General features: G+C 62.4%; 1 protein-coding gene across 3 annotated transcripts; it reads right to left on the bottom strand.

Annotated features, from left to right (window-relative positions):
• Window positions 1-14: 14 nt before the first annotated feature.
• Window positions 15-26,976, bottom strand: CTTN (cortactin). 3 transcript variants are annotated; one of them, XM_081266979.1, is made up of 17 exons: window positions 26,888-26,972; window positions 23,799-23,877; window positions 21,523-21,609; window positions 21,358-21,431; window positions 19,359-19,488; window positions 16,203-16,313; window positions 15,539-15,593; window positions 14,858-14,968; window positions 12,830-12,940; window positions 12,317-12,427; window positions 10,393-10,448; window positions 7,922-7,991; window positions 6,285-6,433; window positions 4,285-4,374; window positions 3,041-3,218; window positions 2,195-2,266; window positions 15-1,223 (listed from the first exon to the last, which is right to left on the bottom strand). In XM_081266979.1, the coding sequence occupies exons 3-17, from the start codon at window positions 21,607-21,609 to the stop codon at window positions 1,087-1,089; spliced, it is 1,542 nt and encodes a 513-aa protein (XP_081123105.1). In that variant the 5' UTR covers window positions 23,799-23,877; window positions 26,888-26,972; the 3' UTR covers window positions 15-1,086. The 3 variants fall into 3 exon arrangements, with proteins under 3 accessions (XP_081123105.1, XP_081123106.1, XP_081123107.1); XM_081266980.1 differs by lacking the exon at window positions 12,317-12,427 and having other exon boundaries at window positions 26,888-26,976; XM_081266981.1 differs by lacking the exons at window positions 21,523-21,609; window positions 23,799-23,877; window positions 26,888-26,972 and having other exon boundaries at window positions 16,238-16,313.
• Window positions 26,977-27,472: the final 496 nt, after the last annotated feature.

Here is a 27,472-nt window from a genome sequence, read left to right as displayed (position 1 = left end):
GACTGCACAGCAGGTGGGTCAGAAAGAAGTTTATTCTGAATATTTGATTTAAAAAAGCCATACCTACGAGGGTGCTACAGGGTTCAGACATGACAACGAGTCGCACACAAAACCCAGTCTGCGTGGGAAAGTAGGCGCCTCGGGGAGCAGCGCCCTGGCTGGGATGCGCCCGGGAGCCAGACGCTCCTGCCGCCATCCGCTGGACTGTGGCACCACCAGGCTGGCCCCACCCCCTGCTGCCCTGCACATGGACAGCTGCCCGGGTACCAGGGCGGAAACGCAGCTCCTCCGTGTCAGCCAGTCGGGCTCTGCGGGAGCTAAACGTGGCCTTCTGGCAGGAGCAGCTCAGCTCCCGTAATGACAGCTCGCTCTGTCCTGGCCTCCCGCGGCCACCCGGCCAGAGGCCGAGGTCAGGCCCGGGCCCAGGGCTGCGAGGCAATCTGGTAGCAGCTGAGGCTGAGCCCGGCACTGCCCCTGGGGCTCGTGGTGGCCCCTTCTCAGGAGACCAGCAAAGGACACGCCACATGGGGCAGGAGGCGAGGCACCACAGCCCTCCAGGGGACTGGGCTGCCAGGGAGTGCACAGGCAGGGACAAGACCAGGGGTGGCTCAGGAGAAGGCTGGGTCTCTGCTGTCGGGCAGCGCAGCATGGACCCGGGGGGACCCCGTGCTCCCCTGTGCCTCCACGGCACGCAGCCCTTCCCTCCTCCTCCTGCTCCTGCTCCACCAGGGCAGCCACACAGGGCCAGAGGCTCCTGCCTGTCTCGATGGTACGTGCCTACCGAGCCCCGAGGACCACAGGCCAAGGTGGCTGCACGTGACAGCTGCCTCGGCACAGAGACCTTCGACAGGCGAGGACACGCGCCCCGCCTCCTCCTAAGCAACACGATTACAATATATTAGCAAATTTGTGGCAGAAACATTTCCAAAAGCATCAGCCAAAGTATTAAATATAAACGTAATGTGTAGACCCAGTCCCACCCTCGAGAAAAAAAAACAAAAGAAACCAAGATACAAACCCCAAACCCAAACCCAGAGAAGGCAGACTTGTAGTGTGGGCCTGGTGCCAGCCAGCATCGGAGGGGGCCTAGGGCCGCAGTTCCACGTAGTTGGCAGGGAAGAGCCCGTACCTGCCCTTGCACACCCCACGCCACCAGCCGTCGTCGATCATCTCGATGTTGGTGATAATGTCGTCGGGGTCGAAGGAGATCTCGTCATCGCCAGCTGGGGAAAGAGCGCAGACCAGGGCGCAGATGGAGCTGGTGGAAGGGCTGGGGAGGATCCCCAAGAATCTGCCACAGCGTCATTCCCCAGAAGAGCCAGCGGGGCCCTTGCGGCGCAAAGCCACGCCCAGCCCCGTGCTCCTTGGCAGGTGGCCTTCCTCCTAACCTCCCTGCAGGAGCTGGCCAGGTGCCACCGCCTAAGGTCGGGGGCCCACAGAGTAGGCCCTTGGTGGGGGACGGCCAGGGAAGGGGTCCTAAAGGTAGGAGGGGAGTGCCAGGCAGCCTGCGGATGGGCTGGGTAGGAGTCTTCTGAAGACCTGCCAGATGCAGAGCAGGGCACAGAAAGGAGCAGAGCTGGGGAAAGGGTCTCCCAAGCAAGGCCAGCTCCCCGTGCAGAAGGAAGGGGGCCAGAGCCACGCTCTCAGGAGGCTGGGGGTCGGAGGAGGTGAGAGCCCAGGGGAGCCCACCACAGCACCACCCAGCGGAGCTGTGCGCTCAGCTACGAGAACACAGAGTGCTGTGGACTGGGGCCCTGAGGGTGCCAGGCAGCCTGGCATGGGAGGCGCCCACAGTTCCCCTGGCCTCCCTCCCTGCCATGGAAGCACAGCCTCTACCCAGACCTGAGGAGGCCGGGGAGCAAGGGGGACAGCCCAGGAACCGGCCCCGAGAGGACAGATGTGAACTGGGTGTCCTGCGGTGTCACCTCCCTGCTGGCGGGGTAGGACCCCATCTCTGACCTCTGGAAATGCACACCAGGGTCTTTAGGGGTGGCAGGGTCCCTGCAGCTCCCTGGGAATTCATGGGTTGCGGAGAGGGAGCTCTGCTGAAGGAGGCACGGGGACTCCGGGCACTGTCCCGCGTCTTCCCGAGCGCTAATGCTATTCCCGAACAAGCCACACTGTTCCCGGAAAAGCCAAGTCCCCAGAGACAGGAAGAGCCCCCCCACCCCCCAATCCCCGCAGCGGGCCTCACCAGCCTGGTAGTCGTAGAGGGCAGTGGCCGTGAGGCCCAGGTCGTTCTCGTACTCGGCGTAGGTGCCGTCTTCTGCAAGCACACCAAGAGCAGGCTGACGGGCCATCGGGTCCGGCCCTGCTCTCCTCCAGGGAGAGCGCCCGCACCACAGGGATCAGGCCTTCCAGGAGGAGGCTGAGAACTCGGCTTCCAAGAGCCACGTCCACAGGCTCCAAGCTCTGACCCCACCCGGGGACATGGTAACAGGCGCCTCGGCCACTTTCAGAGTTAACTTCTACAATTAAAACGCTAACGTGGGGGGCTGGGGATGTGACACAAGCGGTAGTGCGCTCGCCTGGCATGCGCGGGGCGCTGGGTTCGATCAGCACCACATAAAAATAAAATAAAGATGTTCGTGTCCACCGAAAACTGAAAAATACATAAATATTAAAAAAAAAAAAAAAAAAAAAAAAAGCTAACGTGGGAGGAAAGGTTCCGGGCTGCGAAAGTGAGTGGGAGGAGGTGACCAGGTGCCCAGCTGCCCACCTGGAGCTCAAGCCAGACCTTGGAGCTGAAGGAAGTCTACACCCTTCAGCGAAGCCAACCTCAGCATGGCAGAGGCAGGCTGCCCTCGCACCATCGGGCTGAGAAGACCAGCCTCCCCCAGGAGGAGAGGCACCCTGCTCTGGCCCTGCCCCCACCCAGTGCATCAGGGACCCCCCTGGGAGCAGGACAGGGTTGGCTGCTGCCGGGGACTGCAGTGTCTGGAGGAGTCCCATCCCAGGGAGAACAGAGTCAGCGGGAACAGCGCAGGGTGGGATTCCCCAGGGAGCCCCTCCCCCAGGGCAAGCCGGCACAGGACCCTACCTGCTTGGTAGTGGCTGGGGGCCTCTGTGGTTTCATAGGTGGCCTCCGGCGTGTAGGCCAGGCCCTCCTGGCCGTCGACCTCCTGGTAGTCTGCAGCCTCTGTGCTGTACACGGCCTCAGGGCGGCTCTCACCCACGGGGCTTCTGTGGCCAGGCTCTGCCTTCAAGGAGACCGCGTCCTGGGGGCGGGAAATGGGAACTTGCTGCACCATGTGCCCGTCTGACAGCAGCAGCCACACTGCCACCGTGAGGGGCCTCCTAGCTACAGCAGGACGGGACACACCCCCAGGAGCGGCCCCTGGCCACAGCACCCCACATCCCAGAGCCTCCCCGACTAGTGGGAACCTGCCCCTCCAGCAGCACCCCCCAGGCTCGGCTGCTCTGTCCTGGGTTGGAGTGGCTGAAGGCCACAAGAGGCCCCCTCTGCTGCCAGCCCTCCCTCTGGGGCCAACCAGCCTCTCTGAGAGCCCACTGTCCGGGACACCCTGCGAGTGGGCAGCACACTTCTGTGCCAACCCAGTCTGGAGGGCAGAAAGGGGGCCAAGGAGAACCAGGCTCCCTGGGAATTCATGGGAAACAAACACCTTGCTGCTTCAGAGCCTGTGCCCTCTGGACCCCCTGGACCCTGCGCTGCAGTCAAGGGTGGTTTCAGCGGCTCCTTCTAGAGGTGCCCAGGAAGGGGGGGGGCTGGCAGAGGGTCCGAGAGCACCGGGCAGACGGTTCAGAACCCACAGAGGGTGACCGGCAGGGAGAGCCCCAGGAGGCCAAGGACGGCGTCCACCCCCTCCTGGGCACTGAGGGCACAGAAGGGTTCAGGGCAAGGACTGGCCAGGCGGCTTCCCGCTGGCAAGATGGCCTGGCACCAAGGCGACCACAGGGGTGGCAGCCGCTCAAGGCATGTGTCCCCAAGGGCCTCCCACCACACGACCCACCTCCTCCTCCCCCAGAATGTGGCCGCCCCTCCTTAAAGGACCAGTCGCTCAGGACCTGGTCCAGCAGGAGACAGCGGCTGGGTAGGACAGCTCAAGGCCACGTCCACCAGGGAGCTTCCAGGATCAAGTCCCCACACGGGTGGCGTGGCAGCAGGTGCCAGGGAGAGGACCCTCAGTCCTGAGTGCGCACAGCAGGCCACTGTGCCCCACAGCTCTCAGAGCCAGGAAGCACCCTGGCAGCAGGACATTCATGCTGGCAGGAGGGAGGGGGAAGTTAAGTCAGCCTCACTCGCACCGCGACGGGGACACCCACCTCGTACACAGGGCTGGAGGGCGGTCTCTCCTCGGCTGGCTGCGGAGCGGGAGACGCGGGGGGCGTCTGCTTCTGCGCTCTGGCTTGCTCCTGCAGTGGACACGGCAGCCAGGCTGAGTGGGAGCCACCTGCCCACGCTGCCCGAGAGGACGGCCCAGGCCCTAGCCTGGCACAGGAGCAGAAAACCTCAAGCACCCAGGAAAGGAGGGCCAGACGCCTCCAGCCACGACAGCACAAGGGCCTCGGTGGCCACACAGGGAGCCCCTCTGCCCTCCTCTTCCTGAGGACTCGACGAGACCCGGGCTGAGGGGATGCCGTGAGGCGGGGGCTCCCGGGGCCCCAGGCGGGGAGCACATCTGCCAGAGGAGGCAGGCGTGAGCCTGGGGGCGGGAGGGCGAGCTCTGCTGACACAGTACCGCAGGGTCCCCAGCCCTGCCTGACTGCCACCCCACACGCAAGGGTCCCTGTAGACATGGCAGGGTGAGGGTCTGACGGGGGACTACTCTGGGCCATCAGTGGGCCCCGTACTGCCACAGGCCCTGACCCACTGGGACCCAAAGGAGCGCAGCCCCGCTGACGCCTGGGATCCCTCACCTCAAGAACTCAAGATGTGTGTGTGTCGTGAGTGCAGGTGCCACAGCAGCCACAGGAGACTACGGCAGCTGCACAGCCCAGCAGAGCGTGCTTGGGGATGCCCAGCAGGCAGCGGCAGAGCAGGGTCTGAGCCCCATCTGTCCACTCCACCCCCCCGCCCTTCTGTCTGGGGGGACAACAGTAACACTGTCTTCTGTTGACAAGAAAACTGCCCTGGCCCTGGGACCCCGAGTGCAGTTCTCTTCACTCACGTGGCCCAACAAGCCCCGCATCACCAAGACTGGCCACACAGAACCAGCCACAAGGTTGCCACGAGGCCTCAGGTCCTGCATGAGTCCTGGAGGGCAGGACCAGACTGGGCGGGAGAAGACCAGGCCTGCAGCCATAAGTGACCACAGCTGTGTGTTCCAGATGATCAGAACACACCTGCAGGCCACACGCTCCCTAATCAGGCTGGTAGGGACTGGCCCGGGGCTGGACACCAGGGAGACCAAGCTTCTCTGCAGGCCCTCCTGCCAGGGGAGGCACTCAGCACCCTCCTCCTGGGGCTCTCTGCCCAGGGCCTTGGTGTGAGCTCGAGGGGAGGAAGAGGGCACCACAGCAGAGGAGCCCGAGGCTGAAGCACCTCCCTGGACAACAGAGCCTGACCCTCCTCGGCAGGGGCTGACCCCAGCGCCGAGGTGTGGAGGGCGTGAGCGCCAAAGGACAAGGTCCGGGGAGAGTGTGTGGCGAGCCAGCATGTGTGTGTCCTGCAACCAAGACAAGCTCCCCGGTGACACTGGAGGAGGAGGAGGCCTCCAGCTCTGGTCACCCAGCTCACGCTGGCTGCCACTCCACTAGGCGGCTGGCACCAGGCGGCAGGGCGTGCTTACAGCGCCTCGGGTGCCAGGAAGGCCAGCTCCTGCGCCCACACTTCCTCATCCCCGGCTCTGCCCAGAGGCTCCTGAGAGCCCTGACCACTTCTCTGGGGGAGAGCCTTCTCCATCCTGCACTTAAGCACCCATGGCTGCCAGGGCTGGGGGAGGTGCCAGGGAGCAGGGCTGAGCAGGGCCCAGCCCCAGTCGTGCGCCTGTCAAAAAGGCGGTCCTCACCTCCCTGCCCCATGCACAGCCCACACCCACATCGTCCAGTGAAGTCCACCTCCAGGACCACAGGGAAGCGGCAGACGGGACTATGGAGGCTGGGTCTGCAGAAGACACCTCGCTCCTCACGTGAGCCCTCCCGTGGGTCAGGGGCTGGGCTCTGAGAGGCAGACCGCCAACAGCCCCAGACCCAGGGGCATGGCCGGCAAGCTCCACCTCGTGTGGACACACTCTGCACAAGAGCCTTCTGGAATGCCCAGCTAGGCAGGCTGGCACAGCGCAGGGCCCCACCCTGGCCAGGCACAGCAACCTTCCTCCACTCACCTCCAGTGTCCTCCTGGCCTCCTCCTGCTCCTGCCTCTCCCTGGCCACCCGCTGGGCTCGCTCGGCGTCTGCCTTCCGCCTGTCCTCCAGCTCTCTCTCCTTGGCCAGGTTTTCGAAGTTGGCTCTGATGTTGCTGGTTCTGCTGGTCGCTGCAGAGCAAGGGGCAAGCCCGTCTGCCTCTGGGCCCGTCCAGGCTGGCCGCACCAGGGCGGGGAACCCAGAGAGCTGTCTGTCCCACCAGGGTGAGCCCAGTGGCATCTCAGGGCCCCCTGCCCACTCCAGCCGCGCTCCACCAGTCACCCTTCCCACTGCCCACAGGGGTGGAAAACAGACGAGCCTCCCTGACCTTCACAAAGCAGGAGAAGTACTGACTTTAATCAACCTTGACCTCAGGCAGACTTTTTGTTCCTTTGGGTTCTGGCACCAGGCTGAACCCAGGGCCCTTCATCACTGAGCCCTGTTTTTCATCTCCCTGAGCTGCTAGGGCCTTGCTAAGTTGCTAAGGCTGGCCTTGAACTTGCGATCCTCCTGCCTCAGCTCCCACGCACAGCTGCAGCTGCCAGTGGCCAAGGGGCACAGGGTCTCCAAGGCTCCAGGCAGCAGGTGAACTACAGCCACGGGGTCTCCCGCAGCCCTGTCAGGAAGAGCTCCCACAGCGTCCGCTGCCAATGGACAATGTCCAGAGAACCACAGCTGCCTCGGAGCACAAGCGTCCCGCAGACTGTGCGGGGACAGAGGCGCCAGGTGCAGTTCTTCTGTGCGATGAAAGATGTCCCGGGCTGCAGAGCACGACCCAGAGAGCTGGCGTGTCCCCGGGTGAGCCTCAGAGGAGTGTCACAGGACACGGGTCATGACCCCAAGGCTGCCAAGACCCTCCCTTCCCACCTGCCTGTCACGAGCCCCGCTTGAATTCACAGTCAGCCTGACTTACTGCACGGGACAGCCGGGAGACGAGACCCAAGGACCCTGCGTCTCCGCTGCCTTCTGTCCTGAGGCTGCCGCTACTTTTCACAGAGAAGGCTGCTAGGTAGACACGCGTGGTCTTACCCCTTCACACGACTGACTCAGACCTTCCTCTGCTGGTCTGTGACACAGCAGGGATCAGCACGTCGCACCAACATCGCAGGGCTCTCTGGGGCCTCAGTGACTTCCAAAACTGTCCAGTGACCCAGGGCCACAAAGTCCGAGAACTGACCCAGGGCGTCACGGTGAACTGACAGTGACCTTGGGCTTGCTCCTTTTCCAGGTGTGGGGAGTGGGACTGAACCCAAGGGCACTGTGCTACTGGCCCACATCTCTAGCACCTCTCATTTTATTAACAGGGCCTCACTAAGTTCCTGAAGCTGGCCTTAACTTGCGATCCTCCTGTCTCGGCCTCCTGAGCCACTGGGATCATAGCTGTGCCACCACACCTGGCCTTGTCCTGCAATTTTAAAGGGCACCTTCAGAAATAGCATGTTGTAAGGCCTGTTTTGACAGACACTGCCCAAAGCAAAGATGGCTTCACTGTGTCCCTGAGGGTCCCCACCCTGCTTGTGAGTGCACTCTAGGCACCCACGTCCTCTCTGGCTCCGTTCCAGCACTACCTCCTCCCCAGTGCGTTTCCCTGACGGAGCTCGGCTCTGCGCAGGACTCACCGGCTTCGACAGGCACAGTCTTCTGGTAGGCAGGGGACACCTGCGCAACATCTTCAAAGGTGGAGGCGTTCTAGGGAGTCAGGAAGGATATCAGGAGGGCACCCTTCTCCCCTCGGTGCACAGCAGCAGCTGCTGTCTCACAGAAGTTGAGGGCCCCAGATCTTCCAGAAGACCCTGGGCAGCCCACAACTGTCCCCTCTGCCTCAGAGGCTGGGAAACACGTGCACACGCCAGCTGCTGGGCACAGTCGGCTCACACTGCGGGGGCAGGCCTCCTCGGGGCTCCTCCCGAGCCTCCCCCACCTCCTCCCGAAGCCTCCGAGGGGAAGAGCCCTGGGCACACACAAGCCTGGAGGCCAGCTATCCCCACCCTCAGGACCCTCAACCCCGTCCCGCACACATGACCAGCTATATAATGGCCGACCTGGGCACAGGCCGGCAGCGTTGATGGACGCCAGTGCCGGTGCCCAGTTTCACTGTGGCTGGGCACCCGATCTCCACCTGGGCCCACTTCAGCCTGTCTGTGACCACGAGGCTCAGGAGTCCACCAACCCCTTCCCTCTCCCATACACGCCTCTCCTGGGACAAGCACAGGGCGGGCAGGTCAGGACCCTCTGGTGCTGGCCCTCCCCAGCTTCTATAGGCCTGCTCTGGGCCACCTCTGCCATCACCCCAGGTCGGCCGTCCCCACCGCTGTCCCCACTTCCCTGCTCAGCCTTCCTCCCCAGCGAGCGCGTGGCCCGCCCAGGTTGGGCCTCAGCCCCGGCCTCCCTGCTCACTGCCCTCTGGAGCCTGTCCTCCTCCCTCCCCTGGTCCAGCTGGCTCTAGGATCTACTGGGTAGCCACTTTTGTCCTTGAGTCACTTGCCTGTCCATGGTGACCTTGGAAGACCCTCCCTCCTCTCTGGGAAGGAACCGCCGGCACCTCAGCAAACACGAGGTCATCACCCTACCCTGACGGCCGCCACGGGGACCACCGGGGACCCGTCCTCAGCAACCCACCTCGCTCCTGGGGCAGCCAGCCAGGTCCCGGTCACGCCCGGGGCGCCCGGCCAGGCTCCTGCACCCAGGGCCCTGCCCACGGAAGCACTTCCTCCCTGGGTGCTCGGAGCCAGCAGCCTCCTCGTTACCGCCCACACCAACCACAGACACCACAAAACGGAACTGCAACTCCGACCTCAAAGCCGCAGCCTGACTCGCCCGCTGATCCTCCCCCTCCTTCCCAGGGGCCTCAACCCCAGACAGCAGCCCCAGCTCAGCTCCTCCATCACCCGGCCTCCTCCATCACGGGCAGCCAGGCCAGCACTGCCCAGCCCTCCCCAGCCCTCCCCAGGCCACCAACTCCACAGGGCCGCAGGTCTCCAGTGCTACCCAGCCCCACCTGACTCCTCCCTCCTCCCAGGCCTGGGAGCTCCGTCCCTCGCACACCTGGCCACCCGCTCCCCACCAAAGCCCCACTTGCCCAGAGCTGGAGCCTCTTCACAGCCCAGTCTCCACCAGGCAGCCAGCAGGTACCTCTCGGCGAGACTCCCTCGTGCCCCTCCAGCTAAGCCCTTCCAGGGCCACTCCCGTCCCTTCTACTCGGCTCCGACTCTCACATCCTCGGGACCCCTCCCTAGGCCACTGCCCTGCTCCCAGGGCCGTCCTGTGGCAGAGCTCCGAGGCCAGCAGTGCCACCTGTGGCCAGGGTCAAGTGCAGCAAGGAAGAAAGAAAGGGCCAAGGCTGGAGGAGTCGTGGCCGGCAGCCCAGCCTGAACGGGCACAGCCCAGCGAGCAGGGGGAGGGCAGGGCCGCCGGCCTCAGGGAACGGCCCCACCTTCCGCAGCCCCGTGAGGGGCACCCATGGGCTCTCGAGGAGCCCGCGGGTCTCAAACAGCGCTAACGGCCTTGAGAGGGGTGCAGACCTGAAGGGTGCACTTCACAGCTCCGACCAGCTCCCAAGGCCCGACACCCAGCACCAGAGAAGGGACGCCTGGTGCAAGGACAACAGCATGCCACAGCAGTGTCCCTCCTGGCTACAGAGACAGACCCCCTGACCTGCACTGTCCCACAGGCCTCTGCAGTAACCATGACCAGGATCTGTTCTGACCAGAGACCTCACGTGGCCCCAAGCTCTTCAAAGTGGCCAGTGACCTGACCTAAGGCCACCAGTCCAAGTTCACGCAGGCAGGCGTCCAGAGGCCCTCACCTAAACAACCCAGTTCCAGCAAGGGCCGAGCTACTCTGCACCAGGCCACGGCCAAGCACGGAGCTGCCTTGGCCCAGACCCAACCATGAAAGGGACGGGCACAGCATCCAGGCCATGCTCTCTGCACAGGGAGCACAGGACACCATGTGTCAGCACACGCCTGACCCCGATGGTGCACTTCCAGAACCAGGAGCCGAGTGCCCACCAAAGGACCTCCACAGCGCACCCAGGAGCCCCCACACTCCTGCCGGCGGAGAGAGAGACACCCTGGTCTCGGAGCCGTACCTTGTCCATGCGGTCCTTCTGCACCCCGTACTTGCCGCCGAATCCTCTGGAGTAGTCTGCAAGGCAGCAAAACGGAGACTCACTGACTCCAGCAGGGGCAGGACAGCAGGGCATGCTGAGGCTGGGGACAGCAGGGATGCGCCCAGAGCAGACAGAGCCCCGAGGCGGGCTCTCCTGGCAAGGCCAGCTCTGCATCCACCACGGTGTCCAGTGCACAGGCGGGGCCGGGACAGAGGTGCGGCATGCTGCCCGCATTCTCCCGGGGCACGGGTAGGGAAAGGCGGCAGGCTGGCGGGAGGAGGCCAAGGAGGGGGCACAGGACAGGCCTTGCAGCGCCAGGTCGACAGCAGTCCTCCGACCCACAGGGGCCTTGCGCTCTGCGTACCGCACGCCTGCTCTGAGCACTAGAGGGGCTCGGGCGCAGTCTGCTCTCTTGCTTTTCAAAAGAAAAAAAACTCCATGTGGAACTTCTACCAGCCAAAGGGCCCAGCTGCAGCCACACACGCCCAACACAAAAGCCACACTGTCACACGGCCTCCATGCCACAGAGGACCGCCGGCCACCTCCATGCTGTCAGCCGGGCCAACCCAAAGCGCCTCCACCACCCAGGCCTGAGCTCAGCCACAGCTGTCCAGCCCCAGCACCGCTCTTCCTCCGGCTGCGTGTCCAGCTTCCCGTGACACGGCCCAGCTTCCGAGAGGATGGAATAACTAAGGGAAAATGTGCCGGCTGTTCAGACAGCGGAGGTCTGTTTAGAAACGTCTTCCTCCAGCTCCGAGCACCACGGCGTGGCTCTGTGCAGAAGCCACATGTGCATGGCTCCTCAACCCTGCCCAGAAAACACCACCACAAACAGAACACAGAGACCACACGTGACACGTCTGTCCCACGCCTCTGCTGCCCCAGCCTCTGCTGAAAGGCCAGGTGGTGGAGCACTTCTCCCTCGCTCAGGGGTAACAGGCTGGGCTCCGTGGCGCGGCACTCCAGGTTGGGGTGCCTCCAAGACCTGACCGCACCGTGCAGCTGGAGGGACGGGCCCTGCAGACTCACATCTCTATCGAGGCAAGTTGTAGAATGTCGGAGGGAAACAGAGAACTGGGAAGGAAGGGAGCTGTTCCCAGTGTGGAAGTGGGCCGAGGACCCCACGGCGACCAGCAGCCACCCACCCAGAGACACGCAGCAGCACCCGTGGGGAACCCGGAAGCCTGTGCTGGAACTGGCTGCACTGCAGGGGCGCACAGGGGGCAACGGTGCCTTGCTGGGACCCGTGCTGGGCTGGTCACTCCTTGTGACCAGACCCCACAGAAGAGGAGTCCTGCCTCTCGGACTGAACACCACCTGCCTCCAAAACCAGTCTCATAATCTGCAAGTCCAGAGCGACAGTGGGGAGAAGAACCAGAGAGGAAGCCGGTGAGTCAGAGTCGCCATGGCGCAAGGTCGGACACCTCGTCTCGAGAAAGCAAGAGCCCAGCCAACCTCGGGCCGACGGTGGCCGAGGGCTCGGGAACAGGCACACAGCAGGCCACTCCAGGCTGACGCACGCGGCTCGTGAGGAGAGACACGTCAATGCCAGAGACTGCCCACCCACTGGAGCTACGCAGGGCCAGCGCCCGTGGAAGGGTCTCCACACCCTGTGGAAGGAGACGAGCCGCAGCCCACCTCACCGACGAACACCGCGGGCTGGGAGCCACGGCGAGGGTGGGGACACCTGGGGCACCCGCCTCGTGGCACGGGGGCCAACCCAGCTCTGGCACCCACCAGGAGGAGGGGTTCGTCACTGCTCTGCCTCAGGGGTGTGAGACGTGGGACAGATTCCCACAGTGAGGACAGACGACACGTGGACACACGGCAGACGTGACACAGACAGCCGAGGAGTGCACACACGCATGCGGGGAGGGACCTGAGCCAGGCAAGGGGACAGTACCTTTTTGGGACTCATGCAGCTGCAGTTTCTCCTGGTGATCCCAGCCAAGGGCACACTTGTCTTGTCTGTCTGTCTGCACACCAAATTTTCCTCCAAACCCTTTCGCATAGTCTACGTGCACAACAGAAGCCACGGAGCAGCGTCAGCAGCCGCAGGCAGCAAGCTCATTTCCAACGCAGGGGAGCAGGACACGACCACTGAATGACCAGGGCTTGTGCGCACGGCCACGTGGAGGGGCAGGAAACAACCCACAGGCCCCTCAGAAGCAGCACAGCCTCGTGACGCAGAGTCACGCGGGACACGGGTGTGACCAAGTGGCACGGCTGGCTGAAGCCACAGAAGTGTAAACGTGAGGTTTCCTCCTAAGAGCCAGGTCTGGACTGTTTCTACAGGGCTCACTGTGCTGCCCGGGCTGGTCCCACCCCACCTCAGCTGCCCAGCAGAAGTACAGGCCCGAGAGACGTGAGACAGACACCTGCCTGCGGACGTGGGGCAGGGCTGCGGGACACCCACCTTTCTGGGACTCATGCTTCTCCGTCTTGCCTTGGTACTCGAAGCCCACCGCACTCTTGTCCACTTTGTCCCTGTCGATTCCGTATTTGCCACCAAAGCCTTTGGAGTAATCTAGAACCAAGGAAGGTGCTCTCGAGAAACCTGCAGCAGGACCACGGCACCCCGGGTCTTGGCACCTTCGGGAAGGACTGCACCAGTCACAAGCCTCAGGGAGACAGGGCAACTCAAAGGGGCCACGCATGTCCAGGAAAGTGAACACGCAGGGGACAGGCACAGCAGGTCAGTGACCAGGGTCATCCATCCTGGAAGGCAGCCAGCAGTGGTTACTGAAGGCTCCGTACCCGGGAGGGCCCCAGGGTTTCACGGTCTCTGCCTCATCAGCGGAAGCAACCACAGGCCACCCAAGCAGCACCTTCCAGACACGGTGCCCACGGACCACGTTCCAGAAACCTCAGCTCCACACAGCAAAGGCCTTCCAGACACCAATTTCACACTGAAGCACGACCCTCAGAGACGTCAATGGTGCAAATTCTGGGGTCAGTCCCGAGAGAAAGGGCCCCAGGTCCCAGAGGACCCTGAAGTGCTCCAGTGGAGCCTGAGCTGCAGAGGACTGACCCAGGCTTGAGGAGCACTGCCTGTGCTGGCCCAGGAGCCCCGGGAGAGCAGCAGGCCCGTGGCAGAGCTGCCCACAGGCCCACTGGCCCTCCCTCCTCGCAGCAGAGGGGAGCGAAGGCAGCGGTGCCCACGGTGCTGGCACTTCATGCAAACCTGCCAGGCCAGTGTGGCCACGGCCACCAGAGGGTCTTCTACTGTACTTTTCTAAGAAATCTGAGGGTTTTCCTGCGTAAGCACTCGGCTTTCAAATGGTGGCAATCGTTTAAAACACCTGCCACGTGGAGGCAGGCCAAGCAGAACAAGGCATAGGCGCAGGTCACAGGCTCCAAGCAAGGGTGAGCACCAGATGAGCCGCGACCTCAGCAGACACCTGGGCAGGTCCTCTAGGATCACCTATAGGGCTCGGGCCAGGCAAAGGCCACAGCTCCAGGACCATCTGGCAGCACCCACCAATGTAGCACCCTTTGGCCTAGCATTTCTGTTTCTGGGATCAATTTTTTTAACAGGTCCAAAAATATTAACTGCTGTAGATTTTTAATATCAAGAAATCATCAATAACTTAAAATTTACTAAAAAAAATGGTTAAATAGATATGGAATCTTCATAGAATGGGGAACTGAGCAGACATTGAAAATAAGGAAAGTTGCTCAGGAGGCTGAGGCAGGAGGATCACATTTTCAAAGACAGCCTCAGCAAATTGGCCAGGCCCTAAGCAACTTAGTGAGCCCTTGTCTCAAAATAAAATACAAAAAAATCAAAGGGGGGTGCTGGGGATGTGGCTCAAGCGGTAGCATGCTCGCCGGCATGCATGCGGCCCAGGTTCGATCCTCAGCACCACATACAAACAAAGATGCTGTGTCCGCCGAAAACTAAGAAATATTAAAATTCTCTCTCTCTCTCTTAAAAAAAAAAAAAAATCAAAGGGCTAGGGATGTGGCTGAGTGGTTAAGGGCCCCAGGTTCAATGCCCAGTACCAAAAATAATAATAATAAGGAAAGTTGCTGGGTGCAGAGACACATGCCTATAATCCTAGCAACTCAGGAAGCTGAGGCAGGAGGACCCCAAGTTCAAGGTCAACCTGGGGAACTTAGTGAGACCCTGTCTCAAAATAAAAAACAAAAAGGAGGCTGGGGCTCGGTGGTAGAGCGCCCGCCGTGCACGTGTGGGGCCCTGGGTTTGATCCTTAGCACCACATAAAAATAAATAAAGATATCAAAAAACAAACCAAAAAAAAGCAAAAAGGGCGGGGAGGCAGCTCAGTGGTAAGCACCTCTGGGTCCGACCCCAGCACTCAAACTAGAAAGCCAACCAGTCCGTCAGGAGAGTCCACCCCTGCCTTGAGAAGGGCGTGTCTGGGGCCGAGGAGTACCCAGCGGAACCACTTCGACAGGAAGTCCGTCCGAGCGCCCACACCTTTCTGGGACTCGTGCTTCTCCGTCTTGCCCTGGTAGTCGAAGCCCACGGCACTCTTGTCCACACGGTCAGCCTGCACGCCATACTTGCCACCAAAGCCGCTCGAGTAGTCTAGAAGGCAGGGTGGTAGACAGCATGAGCCCTGGTAGGCTACAGGGCCGCCTTTGTTAAACTAAGCAAAACCACAGGGGACCCCAAACATGGCGACCACTGCTCCCCACAGGGATGCTGGGTGGTCTGGGCACTCTCGCAGGCTGGAGGGCAGGTCCTTTTCATGGACAGAAATGCTGCCGCAGGCCTGCCTTCAAAGCTGAACGGCCAGTCAGGGTCAGAGCACTGAGCCGGCGGCAGCTGATGCCTGCAACAAGGACGTGGCGCACCTGCAGGAGGCAACCGACGCTTCTGCGCTCATGGGTGGCTTGGGGCCCAGTTGCGTAGCAGGGGGACTCACTCTGGTTCCTACCCTCAGGGAGGTCGCCAGGTTTTGCCAAAGTCAGAGGAGCTGACTTTACAGGAGTGGCCCTGCTCAGAGGTGGGCGGTGCCCAGGAGACCCTCCACCAGAGCACCCACCGCACAGGGCCCGGATGATCCGGCCACCCTGGCCACAGCCCTCCCACCAGACAGCAGCCGTAGGCCACCCGGCCTCTGCTGCGCGGTGCTGCCTGCCTCCTGCAGCGTACCTTTCTGGGAGGCGTGCTTCTCCGTCTTGCCCTGGTACTCAAAGCCCACAGCAGACTAGGGAATAAAGAGGAGAGTCACTTCCGAAAGCCCGACAACCACCCCCTGAATCCATGACACACACGGAGCTTCTAAAACCGCCAACTCCTTGTTCTTTGACCTTTGGCCTCCTAAGTCAAACGCAGGTCAAGAGGACGCCACGGCCCTGGTACAGTGAGCTCTGGCACCCAGCACCCCCACACTGGCCTCCCCTCCATAGCAAGGGCTCTGAGTGTCCCCGCATAGAGGCACACACGCAGGGGCAGCAGTGATCCCTACTGGCACACTCCTGGGCAGATCTGAGGCTGTGGCCCACACGGGGCTCCCACAGCCATGTGGCAAACGCCTACTGCGTACTACTGTCCTGGCCCAGTGGTCAGCCACACGCTCCGTGTCCCTGGAGGGAACGTGTCCTGCCAGCTCCTATCTAGAGGCCCCTCCCTGCAGCCCCACAGCATCAGAGCACACCGCACCCTACCCCAGTGAGTGGCCCGGAGGACAGACACAGCAGTGGCAGGTCGCGTACAGGGCAGGAACGGCCCCACCCCCAGGAGACCAAACCCAGGGCCTTGGGCATGCTAGGCACACTACCACTGGCCATCACTCACCCCTGCCGCCATCCCTCACCTGGTCCACTCTGTCCATCTGGACACCAAACTTGCCTCCAAAGCCTCGAACCGAGTCCACTTGGGAGCAGTGCTTGGAGAGTTTCGACTGGTACTCATGGCCGACGGCTGACTGCAACAGAGCCCAGACAGAGCCTCACATAGCAGAGCCCACCAGGCGTGACAACCCCCTTCGCCCGCAGGTGGCCTCAGACACACCTGCCCACGCAGGGGCACAGCCCGAGCTCTCCACACCCAGGTGCAGAGCTGCACTGCACCTCCACAAGGGCTGCCCACACCACAGCCCTGGCGCAGGGAGAGGCTGATGTGGCCAGGGATGAGGAAAGGGCAGGGGGGCAGCAGCCACATGTGACTCCCGAGACCCACTTGAGGCCCGGAGAGCAGAAGGGAGCACTGGCCAGCCAGGCGCAGGCCTGGTCCCGAGCTAGGTGCAGAACACACATTCACGTGTGTAGAACCCACCCGCGTGGAGACTGGGCAAGGCAGCGACTGTTTGCACAGTGAGCTCCCTTCGTCACCACGTGACCCCAGAATGGGGGCACTTAGAGACACACACACACACACACACACACACACACACAACTTAGGAATGCAGGCTTCACCCTGGGATCCCCAAGCACCTGCCACACGGCAGGGAGTTGGTGCCACTGCGTCAGTCACTGTGGGCTCACCCCACCCTCCGTCCTGGTGGAGAAAGGGCAGGAGCAGGCCCTTCTGTTCAGGTCAGCTCACCACAGTCTGTGGGCTCACGAGCACCCCCAGGCCTTTTGTCCCAAAGCTCTCCGGATGGCAGTGCCTCTGACAGTCTCGGCAGAGACAGGGGGCCCCCAAGCTGTCCTGCCCTCCACAGACGCTGCTCACAGTGGACAGCACCAGGGACAGCTTCATGGGCACTGAGGACAAGCGGCACGCATGGGCGTGGAGGGCTCAGGAGGCCCATGTCTGTCTCCTCCCACAGCAGGTCTCACACCCCAACCACCGCCATCACTGCAGCGGGAGCAGGCCACGGGCGCGCAGACCCCCAGGAGCTGGCAGGCTGGGGGTGGCCGGCCTCAGCAGGGCCCGCCGGGTGCTGGGCTCAGAGGCCACCAGCGCACGCCCTCCCACCTGGAGCGCGCTGAGCCGTACGGCCTTGTCTTCCTCCAGGACCTGCTGAGGCTGGAGGCCGACGGCCCCCCCTCAGCCTCCAGAGTCAGTGAAGGAACGTACAAGGCAGCCATGCCAAGGGACCCCACACGGTCCCAACACAAAGGATCTCAAGAATCAGGTCTAACACAGCCAGAGCGACACCCTCACGACTGACCCCATGTGCCCCAGAACCACATCTGCACTCCGCCGGCAGACGGCATCTGCTCAAGACACACAGGGCAGAGCCCCAACCTGAAGCCCCCACAGGAGAGTCCGGGTTCTAGGGTGCAGTGGAGATGGGAAGAACAGACTACCACACCCGACCCCAGAAGTACACAGCCTGCAGAGATGGGGGTCACCAGAACCCTGACAGCTCCTGTCCTGGCCCCTCTAGCAAACACGTGCTTGCTCAAGTAGGCTGGATTCTGCGTCACTTTCCTCAATTCTAACATGGGGACCATTTTTATCCCCCGAGTTCCTGGAGCAAGCAAGTTCCAAGCAGCCTAGGCCATTCACACTCAGGTTTGGGATCTAACAAGAGATGGGTTTCAGCCAGATACGGTGGCTCTCGCCTGTGATCCCAGAGGCTCAGGAGGCTGAGGCAGGAAGATGGAGAGTTCAAAGTCAGTGTCAACAACTTAGTGAGGCCCCTAGCAACTTAGTGAGACCCTATCTCAAATTACAGAAACAAAATAGGCTGGGGTTGTGGCTCAGTGGTTGAGTGCCCCTGGGTTCAATCTCCATTACCCCCACCCTCCAAAAAACGATTGGTTCCACGGTGCTCCCACGAGCCCAGAGCTGCCCACACCCCAACACGTGGGCCCCAGGGCCAGCAGGGCTCAGCAGCAGCTGCACCCCTACAGGGTCTGCTGCTTGAGGATCCTGACCCAGCTGGAGATGGGGTGCCCTTCCAGGAGAGTGGCTGGGCACCCTGGGTGCACAACACGGAGCAGCCCTGCACAGTCTAAAGTTCCTTGAGCACCTACAGAGCACCAGGCTAGCCACCAGGAAGGATGAAGAGCCTGTCCCTCTGCAGGCCCAGGCCGGAGCGGAGCTCACAGGCAAAGACAGCAAGCACAGCCGGGACACCCAGCCGGGCCACGTGGCAGAGGCAGGGAGAGGGCTCGCAGGCAGCCGGGGCGAGAGGAGGACGGGCTCCAGAAGGCTCCCTGCACAGGGAGGCCCAGGCTGCAGGTTCGAGGCAGAGGGGACGGCAGCCCAGCCCGAGCAGCAGGGAGACCGGGCAGCGCCACGGGACGGCTCCCGCCCCATCACAGACCCTCCTTGCGGAAGCTCCCCAGCCTGGAGAGTGAGCACAGGCTGGGCACGGGGGTCGCGGCCTGCTGCTCACTCTGATGGTGTCACAGGCTTCTCCCAGAATCCCGGGCAGCCCTTCAGCAGCAGGGTGTCCATGGCTGGCCCAGCAAGCGTCCAGGTCTCTCTCCCGCAGAGCTAGCTTCTTCAGACTCCAGCTAAACAAGTTCTGGGTGCTGCCCAGCCCCCAAGTCCACATGGCCAGTGGACAGTGACAGGGCCACCGCCTTCCACGCCCACCTGATGCGTGGGAGGAGACAGGGAGAATCAGACGCTGGCTGAGCCTCCTGCCTGGAGCAGGGGAGCACCCGTCCAGTCAGAGCTGAGCCGTGTCGAGGGGCCTCGACATGCCCTCCACAAGGAGGTCTGCAGGGTGCTCACGCCATCCACCGCTTCTCTCCAGGAGACAGGCCCTGCCTCCCGAGCTGCAGCCGCTGGCCATGAGGGTGATCATGGTCAGGGTGCCCAGACTGTCCTGCTCCCAGAGCTGGCTGTGGGAACTGACCACCCTCGGGGCCTCGCTACTGCAGAGCTTGGGGAAAAGCAGGGGGGCTTCCCTGGGTGAGCCCAACGCACACAGGCCACTCCGCAGACCTCACTCCGCAGACACACAGCTCGACACGTTCCATCTACAGAAAGGCTGAGGGGCTACTCTGCCCACTGACGAGTGCCAGCCAGGCCACCGAGCCTGGCACGGGCAGCCCCAGCCACTTACTTTGTCCATCCTGTCCTGCTCCACACCGAACTTCCCCCCATAGCCGTGGGAGGCTTTGGGCCCAGTTTCCAGCTCCTTCTCCTTCAGAGTCTGGTGCTCCTGGAAGACGTTCTCTCTCAGCTTGTGAATGCTGCAGGGAGGGACAGGGAGGGACAGCACTCAGGCCTATGCCCGCCTTCCAGCAGCAACACACAACTCCCCGCCTGTGGTGCAGCCCGCGAGGTCTCACCACTCGGGGCTCGCCCAGCCGCCTACGTGAGGGAGAGACACCACTGGCAAGATCCGGAAAGGACCCGGGGGCTGAGAACTGTGTCCACCCCAGGGTCTCCTCAGAGTCCTCCTGCCAGCGGGAACCCTTCAGGGTGGGACAGCCGCCTGGAGGTGCACGGGGATCCCCAGCTCCCCCAAGGCAGCTCTGCTACCGGAACTTCGCATGGAGAAGCAGTGTGCTCAGCAGATGAGCAGGCTGCGGGGCAACTCCACAAACACCATCCAGAGGGAGTGAGACCCCCCCCGCCCCCCCCTCCCACCCCCACCCCCGGTCCCCAACCACAGGTAGGGCCCGGAGGACACACAGAGCTGGCTCCAACATGAGGCGCTCCAGCACTTTGACGCCTTCAAAGACGAGACATTGAACGTGCCATCTATAAGCCACTTTTAGTTTTAAGACCAAGGACAGTGAGACAGACCTCAAGATGTGTCAAAACCGCCTGGGTCTGCCCCAGAGACACCAAGGCCAACCTGGACTTTGGGCAAGCCCAGGAGAGTGGACCGAATACACACCAGGCTGGAACCCAGATGCCCTACAGGGCAGGGAGGCACAGATGTCCCTGCAAGATCCGGGAAGGACGGGGGGGGGCGGGGGGGGGGGGGGACGACACTGAGAACTGTCTCCACCCCCAGGCGTCTCCTCAGAGTCCATCGGTGGATGGACTGTGAGTCCCAGGAGCTGCCCGTGTCCTCCCCAACACATTCTAGAGCCCCTGGGAACAAGGGAGCTGCGGAGAGGCGCTGGCTGACACCACCTGAGTCCCCGCAGCCTAGGCAAGGCCCACAGCTGTGCGCAGCCCTCCCAGGCAGGGCCCAGGCCCCAGCTCTCAGGCTGCCCCTGGGCGGGACTGAGCAAACCAGGGAGGGACTAGTCGCAGGGAGGATCACCAGAGCCCAGAGACCAGCAGGGCACCAGAGGAGACCCCATCTCAGAAATATCAAACTCTGCAGAAGCCGCCACGGGAGTCTGCCTCTCACGGGCTGCGCCTCCAGCTGAAGACGCGGGTGCAGACGCCGCACCAGGGCCCAGCACAGCCCAGACCCTCGGAGCAGACCTCCACCTCCCCGCCAGGCAGCGCCAGTCAGCACTGGCCCGGCCCTCGGCCCTCCTGCCCAGGGTCCTCACGTGTGGCCACGGCACCAGCCCTACCCTTCTGCAGTGCCTGGCCACCTCCAGCCCCACAAGAGGAAAGAGGGCATGTGTGCGTGGGCTCAAGGCCGTGGCACGCCAGGCCCCTCCTGCTCCCAGGAGGCCTTCAGCAGCAGCCCTGGCCGGGACTCACCGCGCTCCCAAGGCTCCTGCCGACGCGGAATCCCGCGGCAGCAGTGCTCAGAGGGGTCTGCGAGGGGCTACGGCGGGAGGGAGCCGGTGGAGACGGAGGGGAGGAGCCTGGCTGTAGAGGGTCCTGGGGACGAGCCCGGAGCTACAAGTCGTCCCCGACCCTCTGCTCTGCCTCCAGCTGCAGCTGCGCGGTGAGCAGCTCTGCAGAGACCCAAGCCACAAGAAGTCTGCCTCCCTCAAGTCCCTCCTCAGATACTTTGTCACCACAAAGAAAACCACCACAGCGACCAGGATGGGGGCCCAGATGGTCCTGCACACACGGACACCCCGCCGAGAGACTGGGCGCGCACCACGGGCACACAGCCGCGCGGGTGGCCCTGCGAGGCCCAACACGAGGCCCGACGGCGGGGACACATGATGCCTCTGCCTGTCCACACAAGGACTTACTTGATGTGCTCCTGGTGCCCCGAGCCCTGCACAGTCTTGGCGCCCCATCGCTGCTCCTTCTCACTGACGTCATTCTGCAGAGAAACAAGGGTGAGCCCAGGCCAGTAGCCCGACCCGAGAGACCAGGAAGCCGGGGGACAGGGCAGCGCGGCAGGCTGAACCCACCACAAAGTCAGGGTCGGTCTCCCAGTCGTCAGCTGCCCCGGTGTCCTGCGTGAGGGCCACGGTGTGGCCTGCAGAGGCCTTCCACATCTGCAAGAGGAGCACCAAGGTCACGAGGCCACACAGCACCCCAGGCCCACAGGGCAGCCTGGGCCACAGCCTCTGGGCTGGCCCCCCCACGGGACTCAAAGGGAAGCTTAAAGATCAAAGAAACTCAGTCCTGTGAGTCCTCACTGAGCACAAGGGCACAGACTCGCTCAGCTGCTCAAGAGGCTAAAACAAGAGGATCCCCGGTGTGAGGCCAGCCTGGGCAACTTAACAAGACCTTGTCTAAGAAAAGGGCTGGGACATAGCCGGGGGCAGCTAGTCCAGTACACAGGAGGCCCTGCATTCAACATCAGTATTGGAGAAAAGTCCTCTAGGCGTGGTGGTGCACACCTGCAATTCTAGAGGCTCAGGAGGCTGAGACAGGAGGATCGCGAGTTCAAAGCCAGCCCCAGCAAAAGCGAGGCACTAAGTAGCTCCGGGAGACCCCGTCTCTAAATAAAATACGAAATAGGGGATTTTATTTATAGGGATGTGGCTCAGTGGTCGAGTGCCTCTGTTTAATTCTTAGTACCAAAAAAAAAAAAAAAAAAAAAAAGTTCTAATGTCGTTGTCAACTGACACCAAAAACATTCCTTGGCTTCAACTCATGAGAAAATTTTCCAGGAATCCACACAGTGGGGTGGGTATGCACCTACTCCGTCCCCTTGAGACCATGCCCTGATCTAGCTCCCGTGAGCGACAGCACAGTTTTCCAAGAAAAAGCTCCACCAGGAGCTGCACAAGGTCACGACCGTGGAAGGTCACGCATGGCGAGCCGCACACTGCGCCACGGCGGAGCTCTCTGCACCTGCTGGAAAGATCCAGCTCCACTGCCCACCAGGGAGCGGCAGACCAGGCCAGCTCTGGCGCCAGCGGGCGGCAGTGACACCCCTCCACAGCAGCCCACAGTGAGGTCCAGCACAGGAACACTGGCACCTCGAGAGACACGGATAAGATGACCCTTTCTGTGACTTTAAAGGTAAAATCTAGCCTAAAAAAATCTGTACGTGGGCTGGGGCTCACTGGTAGAGCGCTCGCCTAGCATGTGGGAGGCACTGGGTTCGATTCTTGGCACTGCACACACATAAGTTAATAAGATAAAGTCCATTGACAATTAAAAAGTTTTTTAAAATTTTATACAAAAATAATTGATCCATTTTCCTCAGAAATTTCAATAAAATTCAGCTGGTGGTGCACACCTATAACCCCAGTGACTCAGGAGGTTGAGGCAGGAGGATGGCAAGTTTGAGGCCAGCCTCAGTAATCTAGTGAGACCCTGTCTCAAAATAAAAAACAAAGGGCTGGGATGTGGCTCAGAGGTAAAGAGCCCGAGTCCAACCCCGGTTCAAAACCAAGTGGTTCACTTAGGCTATGAATGACCAGCCAGCGCTGGGCCCGGGCCTGGGGACAGGGTCCCTCCCTCTGCTCCACAGGGCTGGAATCCAGCCGGCACCCAGGAGCAGCGAGGGCACAGCAGGGCGTATGCTCCCAAGGCCCAGGGCCTTCCAGCACCCACCTGCCACCAGGGGGCGGGCCACCGAACCTCGTCCAGGTGTCCCAAATGGAAGGGCGTCGGAGAGACCTGCTCTCAACAGGACTGGAAGAGCCTGTTCAGTGCCTGTTACCTGCCTTCCATGCCACACCATCCCAGGCAGGGCCTCCCTGTCAGGGGACGGGGTCCCATGGGGCCAGGAGTTGCCCCCTGCACCAGAGGTGAGAAGGGGAAGGGGGCACCTGCTTGTTCCCCCCATACCAGGGACTGAACCCAGGGGCACTCTACTGCTGAGTGGCATACTCAGCCACTTTTTATTTTGAAAACGGGTGTCGCTAAGTTACTGAGGCTGGCCTCAATCTTGAGATCCTCCTACCCCAGCCTCCCGAGTTGCTGGGATGACAGGTACAGCCACGGCACCCAGCTTGTCACTTTTTCAGACTCTTCAAGGAACATCCGGCAGAGCTCGCTGCTCATCTTTTCTGCAGTGGCTTCCCCAGTGGGCAGGGCACAGTGGGAAGAGGCTGGTCCCCACCCACCCAGGAGCGCCTCCAAGTCCTCCGTCCCAGAGCTCTCTGCTCTACACTGCCCAGGCTGGTCTCGACCTTGTCCTCCCTGCAGGCCCACTGGGAGAACACCCTCCTGTTGGAGGGTGCCCGCCATCCAGGGCAAGAGCATCAGAATGCCCCTGGGCACGCACCTTTCTTCCCGGTCACAGCACTCCACCTGAAACACAGCGACAGGGCCAGCAGTGTCCAGGCATCTGGCAATGGTTCTACCTGTGAGGAGACGAAGGGGGACGCTCAGGAGATCTGCCAACAGCTGCCCGGGGCCAACAGAGAGGCCTTTCCAGAACTCAGCCAGCTGGCAGAGGACCCTGAAGGGAGACGGTGGACCTGCCCCTCACTCACGGCCAAGCCACACTGCCCGAGGGCCGCGCCCGCCTGCTGCCACCTGGCTGGCGCTGCTGCGGGGCGCAGCTGGGAACAGCGACTCTATCACCAGGGCCTAGAGATAACACGATGGACAACTCTGAGGTCTGGGAGGAAGACCAGCGCGGGGCAGCCTGTGGAGCAGGAGGAGGCTGGGCTCTGCACAGGGCAGGACTCGATCCCCAGCCACGTCAGACTTGGCAGCCCTCGAGGGGCAAGGAAGCCAGAGGGTCCAGCCAGCCACAGGCAGGGCGCTGCAGCAGCTCAGGCGGCGCTGGCCCTCCCAGCCCTGAGCTTTCACTCCCCGTCCCATTCCCGACCCAACTACTTGCTCTTTCCCTTCCCGTGGTCCCACTGGAAAGCCCAACTTCTGTAGCTGTCAGGGAGGACAGCAAGCAGCTGGAAAAAGCAACCCAAGAACGGCCGGCCCAAGAACGGCCGGCGAAGGCTCCAGTTATTTTCTCAGTATTTTAAATTTTAAAAAATCATGAAAATAACTGAAAAACAATCTTGGGGCTGGGCGCAGTGGCGCACACCTATCATCCCAGCAACTCGGGAGGCTGAGGCAGGAGAATCACAAGTTCAAAGCTAGCCTCAAGAACTAGCAAGACCCTGTCTCAAAACATAAAAAGGGCTGGGTGTGGCTCAGTGGTTAAGCACCCCTGGGTTCAATCTCCAGTACCAAAAACAAGTGAGACCTGGTGCCACACGCCCAGCAGTTGCACAGCTAGCACAGGTCCACGGACACGTGTCTGTGAACACTCCTAACAGCATGATCCATGACGACCCAAAATGGAAGCAATCCATCCGTCTACCAACTCACGAAAGGATGCAGGGCGTGCACTCTAACTCCACATGGGAATAGTATTCAGCTATAAAAGTGAACAAAGTAGGGCTGAGGTAGTGGCTCAGAGCATGCGAGGCACTGGGTTTGATCCTCAGCACCACATAGAATAAAATATATTGTGTCCACCTATAACTAAAAAAGAAATACATAAAAGGAACAAAGTACTAACACGAGCTATGATATGAAAGAACTTTGAAAAATATCATGCTGAAGAACACCAAGTTCAAGGCCATGACCCCAGAGAGCAGGCTGGGGAGGGCCGGCCGGGCTGCCCAGGCTGGCCAGGGCTGCGGGCCCAGGGGGTCTGCCACAGGGTGGAGAGCTTCCTCCCCCACCAAAGGGCCTCCCAAGGAGCTGGGCCACAATCACACATTCTAGGGTTTCCTTCTGAAGTGAGGAAACTGTTCCACCGTGACTGTGGTGGTGGTCGCATGCCCAGTGAACGCACTAAACCGCACTCAACTACAGTTTAAATGGGCGAGGGCACGGACCTCAACAAAGCTGTCAGGAAAACTACTGTTCAAAGAAAAGCTGACAGCTCCATCCAGCAGCACCGACATCAACCTCCCTTCAACGTCCCTCACCAACCCATGTCCCTCACCAACCCATGCTGCAGAGACTCCGAGGGATCAGCTGCACCATAAGACACTCTCAGGGGCAGCACAGGCAGGGACCCACTCAGCCTCCTGGCCCTCCCCCTATGGCACAGCAGCAAGCCAAAGGAAAACAGAGGCCCAGGCCCCCTCCGTGCACCCAGCCCAGCAAGCCACTGAAGGCCACCAGGGGCTGGGCCTGGGCACAGGCAGTGGGCCTGCTCACCACAGACACCACGGAAAGGCAGCTGAGCAAACCCCTGTGGCCTGGGGCGGCTGCCCCAGCAGGAGGAGCACTGCTGGGGGCTCCTGCATTCCAGCACCTTCTGTGCGGCACAGGTCAAAGGGCTGACTGCCAGCCGTGCTCACGTGCCCAGTGAGTGCTCACGAGCTCCACTAGGCTTCAACCAACCCAGTCGCCCTGCAGAGGTGAGCTGGCAGGGCCTAACCACAGAGCCGGAACCCAGCTCCCGATTCCAGGACGCCAGAAGCCCACTTCTGGCGGCTTCCCTGTCCCTGGAGTTTCTGATGACTATCTCTCCAGATGGAGGGAACAGGGCACTGACTCAGGCCCTGGAGCCCGTGACTCACTCGGCCCTCCCATCCCACAGCCCTGCTTGGCCAGGGCAGGACAGGGTGCCCGGATAAGGCACAGGACAGGGTGCCCGGATAAGGCACAGTCCAGCCACTTCAAAAGGTGGCCACACCAAGCACCAGGTCTCAGCTGCTGAGCAGAAAACTAAATTTCTCCCCAGGTGGCGGCCAAGGCCTCCCGGACACACTGTCCAGCTGGGCAGCAGGCACAAGTGTGGTGCCAGCCCAGGTGACCCAAATGGGAACAGAACACAGGGCAGCACCCTCTGGTGACTGGCACACACCCAGAAGGGGCGATCCAGAGGCACTGGACCCTCAGGGACCCACAAGCCCACACAGAGCTCTCCACCTCACCGGCCACCTCGGGGACACTGACCCAACCGGCTTCCCCTGTGCCCCCCACGAGGCCCTAAACCCTCAACCCGCCCGGCCCGGCGCCCCGACCGCCCTGAGCCCCGGGACCCCGGGACCCCGGCCCTGCCCCGCACTGCCCTAAACGCCGGCGGTCCACCGCCCTGCCCCCCACTGCCCACTGCCCGCCCCCCACTGCCCTGACCCCGGGCCGCCCCCTGCCCGGCTGCCCACTGTCCCGACCCTCACCGCCCTGAGCCCCGGCCGCCCCCCGCTCCCGGGCCCTCCGCCGCCCCCCGCCCGGCCCCTCGCCCGGCCGACCCCCGCCCTCCCGCGGCCCTGCGCCCCGCCCGCTCCTCCCCGGGCATCCCCCTGCCGCAGGCCGGGACGGCCTCGCCCAGCGCCCGAAACCGCGAGCGGAAGCGCAGCCACCGGCCGCCGGCGCCCGCCCGGGCCGTAGGGCCGCGCTCACCGCCGCCGGGGCCTCCGCCGGTGGCCTGGCTCCCGCGCCCGTCGCGCCCCGCACCGCTCCTTCCGGTTCCGCGGCGGCGGGCGGGCGGCGCACATCCGGGTCCGCGCGAGGCCCCGCCCCGGGCTGCGGGCCCGTCCGGCCGCGCGCAGGGCCCGGGAGCGGGGGCGCGGCGCCGCGGGGAGCGTCCGCGCTGGGCCCCGGGCTCGGGGCGGCCGCAGCCTCCACACGGCCCACCCCAGCGTCCATCCTGCGTCCGTCCTTCTCTGCACCCGCCATTCACCCATCCCCTCCATCCCCCCGCGTCTCCGTGGACTTCACCGACCGTTTCCACTCGGCCCTCTCCCCCGCCCGGCTCTCCTGCACTCTCCCGTCTCCACCCACCCAGCTCTCCGGCCACCAGCCCCCATCCAGTCAGCTCATCCTCACCCGCCCTTCCGTCAGTCCCCCCAGCCATCGGTCCATTTTCCACCCAACCATCCAGCGAAGCTCAGATATGTCAGGGGTCATAGGATTCTTGGAACAGACTTGGTCCTTGTCCTCAGAAGGAGACTCAGGCATGCTGACGTAGATATGAAATTAGGAAAA

Source organism: Spermophilus citellus (genome assembly GCF_964194105.1).
Source record: "Spermophilus citellus genome assembly, chromosome: 2".
Classification (NCBI taxonomy): domain Eukaryota; kingdom Metazoa; phylum Chordata; class Mammalia; order Rodentia; family Sciuridae; genus Spermophilus; species Spermophilus citellus.
The sequence above is the reverse complement of the archived record's forward strand: the minus strand, read 5'-3'. Positions and strand labels throughout refer to the sequence as shown.

Coding starts and splice junctions, on each gene's coding strand:
- CTTN (XM_081266979.1), bottom strand. CDS start 21,609: ATGTGGAAGGCCTCTGCAGGCCACACCGTGGCCCTCACGCAGGACACC. Junction 12,428..12,829: donor GAAGCATGAGTCCCAGAAAG/GTGGGTGTCCCG, acceptor TTGTGCACGTAG/ACTATGCGAAAGGGTTTGGA. Junction 3,219..4,284: donor CCTCCAGCCCTGTGTACGAG/GTGGGTGTCCCC, acceptor TCCCGCCCCCAG/GACGCGGTCTCCTTGAAGGC.